The sequence below is a fragment of the Meriones unguiculatus genome, chromosome 2 (assembly GCF_030254825.1).
Source record: "Meriones unguiculatus strain TT.TT164.6M chromosome 2, Bangor_MerUng_6.1, whole genome shotgun sequence".
In the NCBI taxonomy this organism is placed as follows: Eukaryota; Metazoa; Chordata; class Mammalia; order Rodentia; family Muridae; genus Meriones; species Meriones unguiculatus.
The window spans coordinates 73,978,462-73,992,766 of record NC_083350.1 but is presented as its reverse complement, the minus strand read 5'-3'; the positions used below and the strand labels follow the sequence as shown (position 1 = coordinate 73,992,766).

Sequence of the window (14,305 nt, the reverse complement as noted above, 5' to 3'; positions counted from 1 at the left end):
CAAAGAACTATTTGGAAAAAAGCACTTAAAAGATCAGAGCTCAAAGGAAAAAAAAAAAAGAAAAGAAAAAAAAAAGAAAAATCAGGTGCAAATACTGCTCCTTTGGAATCTGGCCCAGACAGCAAGAAGCCTTGTCAATGTAACTGACAGCAGTATCAATCAAGGTATATTTTGTATCAGGGAGGGTAGGGGGAGGTACTGTCTAAACGAATGTAGTGAGATTTTAATCATTTTTATATTAACTTTCAGTTGGATATAGCTTCATGAAATATTAGAAGAAAAGGTTAAAAAAACTTTTTAAAAAATTATCAATGTATCAGTTAAACTGGATTTATAATTAGTAAAGTTTCTCACTTCCTATTTGGGGAAAGAAAAAAAAAAGCACCACAATTTATAATCCACATACGCCAACATATCCACTGACTATAGAGGCGCCTTATAAAACATGGGTATTTTCAAATCTACCTTTTCCAAGCCTGCAAATATTAAAGTTTCTAACAATTTCTGAATTTCTCCACATTTGGTAAAACAGAGTAACAGAACAATGAGCCATAACACTCACAATTTTAATAGGTTGCATCTTGCTGTATAAATACAACTTTTCTGGTTAAGTCTCTACTTATTTATCTCTCCTTTCCCTACAACCTGGCCTGAGTTGATCTTTTCTTAATAATTTCAAGTTTTATGTTTGTATCCTTCTGTGTGTATGACTGAGAGCAGAGTATTTTAGTACATCGTAATCATGCTGAATACAAAATAGCTACTGTCTGGTGGCAGCCCATATACAGAAGCGTGAAAGGCCAGAGGGAAGCCCCAGCAGTCACAGCACAGAGCGGCTGCTCGGACAAGGCACTGTATTTATTTGGATATTTTAATAACTCTATCTCAAGAACTCAGACTCCTTTTTGAGCTTTCCAAAGATTTTGCTTGCTTTCTCACTGGGAACGAGACATATGTGCTTAATAGAAGGCTGTGTCTCTCAGAGCTGTCCACTTCCGGCTTACTAGTAGGTATCCATGTCTTGGACACACATCAGTCCTGTGTTCCAAAGTTACTGCTGCTGACTGCAGAAGCGAGACGCCTACGACCAGCCACACTGTCTGTAGTGGGAAGTCATTAAAGCATACAACTCAAAGAGGAAAGCTGCTTAACCTCGCCAGTTCCTGAGTGTCACAAGGACTTGAAGACAGTTTCAAATCCATTTATATTTTTAAAAAAAATGCAAACCAAGGCCCCTTATTTTCAAACAAGGGAAAGCACACATCCGAGCAGTGCTGTGCACACTGGTCCTGGACAGTGCTGGAGGCAGCTGTGGACAGAATCATGGTGTTACACACTCTACAGTTGTAACACACAGAAGACACTGGAGAAATTAACACTAGCATCTCCACACAAAGACAGCAGGGCCCCCCACTTAGGGGTCAGTTTAAAAATACGTCTCCACATGAACCCCACAAGCACTCTACCACTCTGTCTGTGAACTTGTTCGGAAACCAGAGAACCGTGGTGTCTGTTACATCTCGTCATTTGGGACAATCTCTAGCACTAACCCATCCAGGGAATAAAAACAAACTAATGTTATTAGAGCATATAAAATGGATGCGCGCCTTAGTAACAGCCTTTGTTTAAATTTAACTAGACTGTGACAGCAGGCTGGCAACATTACTATTCACCCTTAAAACCAACAAAAAGATCAAATGACTAGAACCAAAATAGCACTTGGAGGTAGTCATAAAAGATGAATGATGAAGCAGGAACAGTGTATCAGTTTCAATGGCTGGTTCTGAGAATCTTACTCCAACCAAAGGATCTAGACATTCCCTGAAAGGCTGGCTGCCGAGGCCACGCTCTGCTCTGCCCCTGCACTTACACCAGACAGTCCTCAGAGTGGGAAATGGAAGACTGCTTCAGTTAAATCCTGCCTTGGAGGGGGCAGGCAAGCAACACAGACACCCAGCACTGGGAGGCAAACAGAGAAAGCCTGGTTTTCCTGCCCTCAGGCTGTGTGACAGTGATGACTGGCGACTGTCCACGGCGGTGGCCATACCTGTGCTTTTTGATGCCGTTGGAGAGCGCATCTCCCCCACCACAATCTTTTGCTTCAGACATTCTGTGTTTTCCACTGCTCACGGGCACTTCAGTCTCTTCAAAGGAGTGTGGAGTCACAGCTTCCAGGCAAGTCAGGGACCCCTCGGACTCGGAACCTGTGGCAGAGCAGGCTCATGATGAATGTACTGAGCGTCACCCACAATGGCTGTCTCAGCGCACTGGGCTGTGAAACCCAAGCAGCCTACTCTGTCCTTTCACAACCCATCCGCAGACACCGCCTCGGGGATTTCAGAGCCCACTCCCACTGCAGCTCACATGGATTTATGTGACAGATGTACGCTCACTTAAAGTTAAAAGTAAACTGATTTTATATACTTAGAAGAAACTGAAGATGGCTGAGTTCTTTAAGAAACCATATTCACAGTCTCCCACCCCCAAATTTCTATTCTCTTTCTTTTCAAGGCATCTTAACTACAGCATACCCCCAAAATGTTCAGTCTTAAAAACCCATGTAGAATGGAGTATTTGCAGTGGCTGCACGTATGAGAAGTTTAAGTCACATCAAATCCTGCAGTAACAAAAGGAAAGGTAATTTTAAAAATACATGGAACAGCACTGCCCTGGCATGATTCATCTGAATTGTTGGTGTCCTTATATCAGTTAGGAGGCATGTGTTCTAAGGACAGAAATGCCACATTTCCAGTTGCCTATGTACTCAGAATGCAGCCATCTGCTTGCTGGGGACCAAGCAGATGATTCATTTCTGTACCATCCATGGCAGCTGCCAAGGCTCTCACAGCCTGCATCTCCTCTGAGGAGCTTCAGGATGCTTTGGGAAAGGTGAGGTGAGGCTCTGGATCATCATCAAGTGTCTTAACAATCTCCTGGCTTATGAGTAGGAACTTGAGATCTGAATCCCAGTTTTCTGACCCCTCATTTAATAGTTTGTTTCAGCTCAAAGCAGTAGCCACTCACTCTGAAGAAAAACTTTTACAGGAGGCCTGTTTCTAGTCAAACACTGTTTAAGATGGACTGTGATTTCCCGTGTGACTCCACCCACATGTGCTTCACACAGCTGGGACAACCTGCTTGGTGCCTGCTAGTGCCATGTGTGTACTCCAGCTCAACTCAGAAGCAAGAGGCTTCAGCTTCCTTTCTCCCTACCACATGCTAGCACTCAGCTCAGTGCATGGCATCTTACAGAAAGAAGCAAATGCTAGGCCACAGTGCTAGCTGCGCCCATGGCTGCCGGCATCGCAAAGGACACACTGAGCTTAGACTTGTGAAAGGCCAGAGCTGTTCTCTCAGTCATCACTATAAAGACACACACTAATAGCCCTCCCCCACCCACTGTTTGGCTTGCCATGATTTTAGCTCCTTGAGGTCAACTACGGTTCAGCAACTACATAGAAAAATCCAGAAACAACTTGTAAGCTTTAAACTGTGCACAGCAAAGTGATAATATCTCATGTCAGCACTTTGTCCTGATGTGTGTGGTGATAAGTGTTATAAGTGAAAGCACTGAGCCAAAGGAGCTACAGGACCAAATCAAAGCTGGGAACACATCAGAGAGAAGAGGTTCCTGCCTCTATCTTACAATTTGTTCCCTTGTAAACTACCAAGAATTTCAAGAGTTAAACAACTCTGCCTTAGTGTGACTTGAAAGGCATTTGTACTATGTAATTTAGATGTCAAAAATTAAAAAAGCAATCAAACAGACTGGATTTTTTTTTTTTTTTCTAAAACACTGCTATACACAGGATACTGTGTTTGGAATTTAAGAGACACAAATGACAGGAAGGGACTTTCCTACTTAAAAAGCTTTTGCTCAGGTTTTTTTTTTTTTTTAAACCAAGAAGCAGATGTGTGATAAACTGTAAACAAGGGACAGTAAGAGCTTCTATGAGCAAAAGCAGTCTTTCCCTAAATAAGATCTCAGTGTGGGACAGACACAAGCTGAAGGCCCACTTTCATGTGTGTTAGTCCTTTTAGAAACGTGCATACGGGATCACCATGCTCACCCCAGGGACACCAATCAGATGGCACTGCAGACCCTTGTCCTCTCTGGCTGCTGATACCTGGCAACTCCCTTTGTTCCTTTGCCTGTCATCTCCCTGGCCCCCGTCCTCTCCTCTACCATTACCCATCTCTACCTTCCTCCCTAACTCCTTCTCCATCTGGCCCATCAGTTAAAAAGCTCCGACAAAGGTCATTGACTACCTCTGTTGTGCAGCATCCAGTGGTCATCTATCGATCCTAACTGTGACTCATCTACCTTCTCTGCCACTGCTCAACTCGTTCCTCTCTTCCTGGGAACCACGGGCAAGGCAGGCGCACGAGACATGAGATTCACAAACAGTGGGCTCTGGCAGCTGCCCATGGTCTGGCGGAAGTGTGCTGTGTGGGAAACCTGTGCTCCCGGAACTGCTCCAGGTCCAGTGACAGAAGTCAGGATGGGGACAGTGGGCCGTCAGGCGTCAGCTGCTTCATGGTGGAGGACAATGTGGGCAAAGGGCTGTGGCTGCTGAACGAGTTGAGTAAGCTGACAAGAACAAGGAGGAGTGTCACCACACAGGGAAAAGGCGACAGCATGTACCAGCACGAGAGCAACAAAATACTTATAAAACAGCAGACAGAGGAAGATGCAGGAAGGCGTGTGTATCGCGCACCTACAATACAGGATATTTTAAGACAAAGGCAGCAAAGGCAGGCAGAGGGCAAAGAAGATGTAGAAACAAACCGAGGGGTGCTTATATTTGAACTAAACGAACTTTTGTTTTCAAACTGCTTTTTACTTCACGGGTAATGAGCCATATAGATGATCATGTGGAATGGAAGAAAGCTCAAAATCCTTGGCAAGTGCAGAACCTCGTGGCAAGCAGTGCAGTGCTGGCCCTAGTATTAAGTGTGACAAAGTCAGCTTTCACTGGAAACGGGGACCTGTTCTTCATGGGGTACACCTTCAACATCAAACACACCAATCCGTTTCCAGAGCAACACAGTTTCAAAAAGTGGGCCACAGTTCCAAACTACGTATATTCACACTCGTTTAACCAGATCAGATGCCAATCCTTCATTAGTCATGTTTCCCAACTTGCCACTGCAGTTTCCAGCATCAGCACCATGACCATAGCTGCTGTAGAGGTTTAACTATCCTCATCAGAGTCTATCTACACAGGCAGTTTCCAGGTCTCCTGGGAAGGCACTTCAGTGGCAGACTACAGTACCTATGAGGTGACCCTTCAACTCTGTTCTCACTGTGAGAGGCCAATAGGCCAGGTCTTAGGACCACCCACTGCTGCTGGACAATATATAACCACTTTAGAGGGAAAAACAGTATTGGGGAGGAGAGTGTCTCACATCTCCATGTGCTGGCTACTTGTCCGTTATATGCCACGGAGCTCATACTACAAAAAGAAAAACAAAAACACCACAACAGAACCAAACAGATGGGACAAAGCACAGCTGGAGTAGCTTTGGAGGTGGATGTGTTAGTTTACCTCTCACACCTCCCTGTAAAGGCTCACTTGATAAAGGCCTCCTCCCTAGCTTTGAACTACTTAAAGGTAGTGGATTCTGTCAGAGGCAGGAGCTAAGGAGAGGTCTCCGGTCTCTGGGTGTGGTGATCTGAGTAAGAATGACCCCCACAGATTTCCAGTTTAGTTCCCAGTTGATGAGCTGACTGGAAGGATTAGTGTGTCCTTATTGGAGGAGGTTCTTGCTGGAGCAGGTTTGTAAGTGGAGGTCAGCTTTGATGTTTCAAAAGTCCACGCCAGGCCCAGTGTTGCTCTGTCTCTCTCTGCTGCTGCCTGTGGATCAGAATGTAGCTCTCGGCTACTTCTCTAGCACCATGCCTGCCTGTGTGCCTCCATGCTCCTGCTATGATGGACTCAACCCTGAAGCTGTAAGTAAGCTCCCAAGTACATGCTTCCTTTTATATGAGTTTCTCTGGTCATGGTGTCTTCATAGCCTTACAACAGTAACTAAGACACAGGGATGTACCATTGAAGGAGGTATTTCTCATCATGAGGTGAACAGTTCTGCTTCAGTGTGTGCTTGCATCATGATATGCTCTGTGCTATGGACCAAGGAGTAATGTGGCCATATGGTAATGGGCCAGATCCTCCAGAACTGTGAGCCAAAATAAACCTTACCCTTTTAAGTTAATTATCTCGGGTGTTTGTTATAATGATGAAAAGGCAGACAAACTCAGATGGGAATGGGACACACAGCACTATGAATGTACCTAATCCTACCATGTGGCATATTTAAAACTGGTTAGTAATTATGAGACATTTTGTTTTTACAAATTTTACAATTAAAACAAAAACAAAAATAAAAAGTGCAACTCCAAAAAATTTGATAAGCCAAAGTCAAAGGCCTTACACAGTTAATACATGAACTCTATTCTGGTCCTTTCAGCTCTGACCTCAATATTGCTTTCAAAAACTCACCATAGGGGAGCATAATTTTCTACTATTTTTAGTTGCAATCACAAAAAGTTGATTTAACAATGTAGTTGATTCGCACCATATTAGCCAGTCATTTACCTTTCGCCTGTATTTTTCTCTATAAACAGTTATGATCCTATAATATGGCAATAGATTAAAAATTTTTAGGATGCCTCACTGGTCCCTGAAAAATAGGCAAGGAAACGTCTGGCATTACTACCTGATCTTCTTCAGGGCAATTGAGAATATTCACAGAAATTAAAGGTGGGGGATGGTACTTGGGGTAGTTTTATTTGTGAGTCTACTCTCCCCAGTTCCTAGAGGGGTCAGGTGGGTTCTCATGGATGCTCTCCTTTACAGAAAAGCCACTGGAATGAAAGCGTTCACACAAGCATTAGGATCACCACAATCGCTGCCCGATTAAGGAAAAAGAGCAGCATTAACAGAACGGCTGAGATAACTAACACAAAACCCTCTACAGTTGTTTGTAATGTGGTGACGCTCTGCGCATATAGAATTCAGAATTATTCCCAACACTCTTCAGAGTGAAGGTGGCACTGTGGTTTGGATATCAAGTATAGTCCACTTTTGTGGACCAAAAACTATGTGCACTTCAGAGAAGTGATTAGACAAGAGGGCTCTTTGGAAGTAGTGGGCTGGTGGCCCCGCTCTCCATAGGACGGAGGGAGTGCGGAAGGTGGGGCCTGAGTGGAGAAAGCAGGCTGCTAGGGACATGTAGCTTGTTCCTGGACCTGCCCTCCATCCCTTGCCCACTTCCCAGACACTATGGGTTAAGCTGCGTCCTCTGTCACATGTTCCCTTTTGTTAAAAGCACACCCTGAAATTGTGTCGCCACAGGCCTTCTGCCATGAACTCTGGCCAGAAACCATGAGTAACCTTTCCTCCTCTACATCAATTTGCGCAGGCATTTTGTCACAGTGACAAGATGTGACTACAACTCAGCACGGGCCAAGGGCTGTGACTAGGTTATTGTGACTCCAACAGGACATTCTAGAATTAAGATAATCCAGGTGTTGACCAATTAACTAATCCTTCCCACCATTAAAAGGCTGGAAGAACAGGTCAGAACATTAACACTATAAACCTGCCAATAATTCTCCTGGGCTGTCCTGACAAGATCTTTGAAAACCAGCCCAAGAACAAACAGGACCAAAGCAGGAGGCTTGGAGGAACTGTGGACAGTGTCCAAATCATGCTTCCTCCTCTTACTTAAGGTTACAGGAAAGGGCCAAGAAACACAGGCTCAGTTTAAAGCTCTCATTGTTTACAGTTACCCATGAAATAGAACTGTTCTAAAAACTGCCTGGAATAACCCAAGATACAGTTTAAATGTTAGTGCCACAATTTTAATTAGCCATAAATGCAACTGCATAAAATAAAAAATAACAATAATAAAAGCAGAACAGGAAATAGAGCTGATCATAAGCACATGTAAAATAAATTATGAACTGAAAATAAGATGAATCCAGAGTTGGCTGTCAGGAGCCTGCTACAGTAAATTGTAAGGGACTGATGAAAACATGAGACAGACTTTTGGCCATGTATGAGGGTCACAGACTGTCTAAACATCCTCCCCCAAGTGAGGCTGAGGTCCAGGCAGCCACATTGCATGGTGACACTTGTGACAGAGCTTTCCAAAAGTTGGTCCCTAAGGAATAAATGTATGACTGTTTGAAGAATTACATGAACTACGACAACATGCTTTGGGAAACCTCAATGTACCCGAAAACCGAGTCTCAAGTTCCTAACTAGTCTTCGTTGACAGCCTTTTCGGCATTAGTCTCAGGAAGGTCACAGGTGCACGTATTACTCCGGCAGCTGAAGCCCAGTAACCGAGTAATCGTACTTTGAAAGGGAGTTTCATGTGACCAACATGTATAAAGTACCTACCTAGCTAAAGACTAGCTTCAGAACAGTTGGCGGGATCAGGGACACGGCTGGTGCCCTCTAAGGACTCAACATTCACTATAATGGAAGACATACAAAACCTCATCTGTAAACACACATGTTTGAGACTGTGTAGGGAGCTCCTCTTAGGGAAGGCAGGGCCCACTTCTGAGAAAACATGAGAAATGAGTTTCAACAGAAGGATGAAGACACAACTTCATGGCAAGGCAGAGCACTGGATGTTGTGAAAAACTGACAGGTGCTGGAGCTATGTGGCCACCATGATCTGGCACAGCCAGAGAGGAGGGTGGTCACAGAATGTCACAGTCCTCAGAAACCGCTGTTACAGTGGTCAGCTCACAGACTTTGGACTTGAACCCAGGGGTGACAGGAGCCAGTAATAATGTTACAAGATGATGACTAGCTTCTGTTTTAGACTTTGTATGTGACCCTGACAGATCATTTCCATGGCTACTATAACAACTACGGAGTTGGATTAAAACTACAGAAAGGGTTTAATAATCTGGGCGTCCTAGTGTCCAACATCAGCTTCCTGGGAGGACAGTACTGTACCTGGGCTCTAGAGAGAACCCCTTAAATTCATCTGTTCACCACATGGGTACAGGTGTTCCAAGCTCCTTGACATACTAATCCAATCTCCATGCTACCTTCATGTTACCTCTCCTCTTTCAGGAGGGCATTCTTGACGTTGGTCTAAGCTAGAAAACTGATGATCTCCGCACTGCAAAGACCCTAACTAATCATATTGGCAAAGATCCTATTTTGCAAATCAGGTACTGTTTACAAGTTCTAGCAATTAGAAGGTGGGCATACGTCTAGAAATCTGCTTCTCAGTACACCATACCCAGGGACATACTACATGAAATCAGAGACAAAGAATGGAAACAAGGAGACCTACTAGGATGGCAGTATCTGTTGAGCCAAAAAAAAAAAAAAAAAAAAAAAAAAGAAAGTGAGTAGGCTGAGGCCCCAGCAGTGAGCGAAGATTAGACAAGTATAGTCCTTACTCTCTTACTTGCACAATTCATATTTGCTGTGCACATCTTTGACTAACATCTGTGAGCAAAACTAGCTCCTTCATTAAGCAGCTTATAGTCTAGTTGTGTGCAATCAACAAACGCATGCTTATTATGTGAAAGACACGACTGGAATAAAAAACGATTGCAAAGATTTCCATAAACAGAAGCAAAAACATAGGAAGTAAGATAGACACATAGCAGACTACAGCCATCTTGACTAAGAGACTTGTAAGAAGGGGAAAAGCAAAGAACAAAGGCCTAGGGGTTCACATGGCAAGTTCAAGACCCTAGTTTTGCCTCAGTAGGACTGGAATAAGGGAGGGTGACAAGGCAGGTCTTGAGAAGTGGCAGAGAACCAGGCCCCTACAGATGCTGATGCTTATTTTGGTAGAGAAGAAAGCCACTGGAGAGCTCGGTGCAAAGACAATGCAGAACCATGCCCAAGGAGGATCCCTCAGCACCATATTAAAATACTGTGAGAGCTAAGGTAGAAGCAGTGAGCAAGTTAGAGAGCTACAGAGACAAGGCAGCTGCCACAAGGAGACTGGGACCAGCTAGAACAAGCGGGCATGTCCAGGTTCTGCTGTCCTTTAAAGGTAGATCTGACAGGATTTGATGATGGATTGAATGTGAGAAAAAAAAATGAAAAAAAAATCTATGATGGATAGGGTAAAAGTTCTTAACACTGGCCTCTAGGGACGGTGATGCAGACCCTCTGTTTACCAAGGTACACAAGTCAAACTTGTGGAAGGGGCAGTGTGAGAGAACTCAAGAGTTCCCTAATAGACACTTAACGTATGTAGGTGTCCCCATTATACAGTTAAGTATTACATCAAGGAAGTATTTAGATGAGTTGGAAATCCAGGTCAAGAGTAGGGCTGGAGACAGAGCTGATGGTTATCAGAGGAGAGTCTAAAGGCATGGAATCAATACTGCATGGGCTTTGATGTACATCTGGGTCACCAAGGAATTGTAAAAAGTGCAGCTTATTTCTGCCTCTGAACTGGGGCCTCAGATTTTATGTAACGACCAAGTTCTGAGGAGATCTCCACGTTACTGGTCTAGAGAGCACACTTCAGAGCACAGAGAGTCTAATATGCAGGCATGGCTTATTCAGTCATTGACAGAGCAACATCATGTTGTCACAAAGTCCATGGTCTAGAAAGCTCTCATGTTTTAAGGAAGTTGTGGTTTTTCTGTTGCCTATACTGATAGCTATGCTTGGCCGCGTGTGGTTGCACGAGCCTGTAGGTAGAACATTCGAGAGTAGAAAGAGTTAAGTGAAGAAGGAAAGAGAATAGCTTCAGCAACTGTATCAAACCTGTGGGGAGAAGTGTGGAGCAGGGAGCAGTGCATCAGGCAACAGAGCGCTGAAGATGTCTGGCTGTGCGCATGAGCACTCAGCAGCCTCAACAACAGCAGAGGCAAGTCTATGACCAAGGATGGTTATTTCAAGACACACCCATCAGGACAGGGAGTCACTGCTAACTGGGTGAGGACAAATGATGCAGGGGCTACAACTCTAGGCACAGAGGGGCTGGCTTCAGTAAAGGACTGCCTTGGTTCCTTTTCCTGCTGCTGTGAGAAGCAGCATGATCAAAAGTAACTTGGGGAGTGTCTCAGTTCCTCTTCTGTTGAGACAAAACGCCATGCCCAAGGTCATTTATGAAAGGAAGTGTTTAACTTAGCTTATGGTTTCAAAGGCTTAGGGTCCATGATGGCAGAACAAAGGCAGCAGGGACAGCCGAGAGCTGTCCTGGCTTCTCCAGTAAGGAGGCACAGTGGGAATGACACTAGTCTTTTGAAACGTTATAGCCTGTCCCCAGTGACACACCTCCTCCAAAAAAAAAACCACAATTCCCAATCCTTCCTTTCCAAACAGCTCCACCAACGAAGGGAGCAAACATTAGAACATGAGCTGTGGAGTCCATTCTCATTGAGACCACCACAGGAGGAGAGGGCTTATTTGGCTTATACATGCTGATCACAGTCCACCATTGAGGGAAGCCAGGCAGAAACCCAGAAGATGAAAGCAGATACCATGGAGAGAAACTGATTATTTTCTAGTCCAAAGTTCCAGCGTCTTCCATATCTTTCCATAAAACAACATCGTCAGGCCTGTCACAGCAAGAGGCACAGGTATTTGCTACTGTTTTGCTTCTGGGATAAACATCTTGACCAAGGCAACGTAAGGAAGAGTTTACTTTGGCTTAAAATTCCAGAGAGAGAGAGAGAGAGAGAAAGAGAGAGAATCTGTAATGGAGAGGGGCGAATGGCAGCAGTCAGTCAGGGTAAGAAGCTAAAAGGGCTCCACCCACAGGCTGAAAGCAGAGAACTGGAAAGGCAGCAAGGCTCCAAACTCTCCATGGTCCCCATGATGTGCTTTCTCCAGCAAGGCTCACCTCTGAAAGGTTCCCCAGCCTCCCAAACAGCACCAACCAGAAACCAAATGTTCAAATACAGTTGACTAGTGGGGACATTTCTCATCCAAACCACCACACAGCCCCTATTATCTATGTCTGCAGAATACAAAAGGGCACAGAAGCGCACATGCCTATGTGGTTCTGGCTTTGTAGCAAGATAGTTTCTCAATGACATAGGCAATGTCTCCATTGGCTGGAGGAGAAGACAAATGTTTGGTGAGAGATGAATTATGAAATACACATCCAAAATTACTAGAAAAATGTAATAGGTTTGGTGGGCAGCAAACATGGACAGAAGTAACAGCGATGGATTTAAAATAAAAAGACCACTGGCCTGGGCTAGCAAGCTGTTGCTGGAGATAACACAGAAGAAGCAGCATGGTCTGGAACCCAGCAAGGTGAGTACACATAGGAAAGACTGCAAGAGATAATGGGATAGCTCACGCAATCTAAGGAGGGAGTGACTACACAGGGGTCAGAGAACAATGCCTTAGTGCAGTCAAAGAAATGTTGGAGCAGGGCTGTAAGGATGCAGTAAAGAAAGGAGACAAAGGTCTTGTTATGGAGTGTATGAAATTGAGATTTCAGAGGCAAACATTATATAGTAAACAAACTTGGGTCTGAAGTTTGAGTGAAGCTGCAGAGGACCGAAAGAGCAGATATTTTATCACACATGTCACTGTCTCCTATCCTATGATCTCGCCTCCTAGCCTGCCAACAAGCCTACTGATGTCAAAGCCTGGGTCTTTCTTATCTGGGTACATTTATTGCTAACCGAGCAGCTGAGACACCAGGCACCTAAAACATATTTGACTAACAAAACCTAACAATGCTTAGGAAGCACAAAATGCACAATAAATCCTAATGCAGTCATTGATTTAATGAATAGAAAACTATACACACACACAAAGGGAGAGACAAAAAGAGAGACAGAGATAGAGAGACAGACACAAAGACACACACATACAATTCTTGGTTCAGTAGTGCTTGCCTTTAAACCCAGCTCTTGGGAAACTGAGAAAAGAAGGACAAATTTAAGTCCAGCATGGTCTACATAGTGAGTTCAAGATGAAGCTGGACTATGTAGTTAAACAAACAAACAAAAAACATCCAAAGTCAACCCAAAACTTAAAGGATAAACTGCATTCCCTAGTACACACCTACAACATACACACAGCATGAATAAGCACATAGGTAATTCTGAATGCCATAAATGGACAAACAGAAGACTCCCACTATTGATAGTCTACAACACTGTACCATCTGCACTACAGAAGGGATGTGGTTAACAGTCATATCCACTCCAGAAGGCTATACCATACACACTACAGAGGAGGCTTAGTAACAGCCACATCCTGTGGTACTGAGTCTTCTGGGCTGTGCATCGACCAGTTTATCACAGAGACTCCACCCTTAAGGAACTCACACTGTTAAGGCAAATAAGAAACGAAAGTGTTACAAAAAATAAAAAGAACAAGGCAGCATTTAAGTCTTTATCAAGTACACAGGGCAGTAGAAACATGAGATGTAAAGATGTAGCTCAGATCAGCAAATACCAGCAGGCCCAGAGAACAGGGAAACAAGACAGAAGAGGGCCAGATAAAAATACACAGCTATTAAAAGTTAAGCTGCAGAGTGAAAGAGTTACAGGAATGGGAATGGAACCCAAAGGACAGCAAACGGTATCTTACTAAATGCTCACAGCACACTTTCTAGCTTTTACCAACACCCTTATCAATGCTGGTCCAATCTTGTATTATCCCTATACACACCTTAGGGGTAGAAGCCATTACTCCTTATCAACTACTGTGGCATCTGCTGGGGTCTGCTGTTTGGCATAGGTCACTATCATTTTATGTCACCAATTCTATATGCCAAAGTAAGCCATTTAGCATCCTCTATTTTATCTGTTTTTGGTTTGGTTTTGTTTTATTGAAAAAAGGTATGATTTATCAATTCCTGGCACTTAAACTGATAAAAAGGTTAAAACTGCTTGAGTTATGTGACACAATTCATGATTGAATTTTATGTATAGTTGGAAATTTCAATCCAAACAGTAGTAACAGGAAAGCCTGTCAAGAGTCATTCTTGAGCAGCTAATCTCAGCACATTTCTAAAAAAGGAAAGTGAACACAGAAAGAATCATCCTGAGCTTACAATCGTCACAGGCAGGGGTTTCTCCATTAAGACTAGAGAATAAACACAGTCCTAAGTGTTTGAAGAGTAATTCTTTTTAGAAAATGGCCACAGACTTGTAAATTCTACAGCTTGGCTTCTTCCCCAAGCTGCTGCTGCTTTCCCATGCTCCGAGGTCTCGTGGGGCTGCCTGACAGCCACTAAAGCCCAAGTTTAATTTCTGGGGCCATCCCATCTCATTCTCTTCTCCTCTGTCACCACCCATCCTTGGCTATCCAAAGCAGTGAGCACAGATGCA

General features: G+C 43.9%; 1 protein-coding gene across 15 annotated transcripts in view; it reads right to left on the bottom strand.

The window, feature by feature from the left end:
• The window catches only part of Osbpl1a (oxysterol binding protein like 1A), a 170,427-nt gene that overhangs the window by 46,213 nt on the left and 109,909 nt on the right, over positions 1-14,305 (bottom strand). For 14 of the 15 annotated variants that reach the window (XM_021656030.2, XM_021656027.2, XM_021656032.2 and 11 more), the window contains one exon: positions 2,048-2,204. The exons of the other annotated variant lie outside the window; for it this stretch is intronic. In XM_021656030.2, the coding sequence (XP_021511705.1) occupies positions 2,048-2,204 (157 nt within the window). The remainder of the gene's footprint in view (positions 1-2,047; positions 2,205-14,305) is intronic. 15 annotated transcript variants of the gene reach the window in all.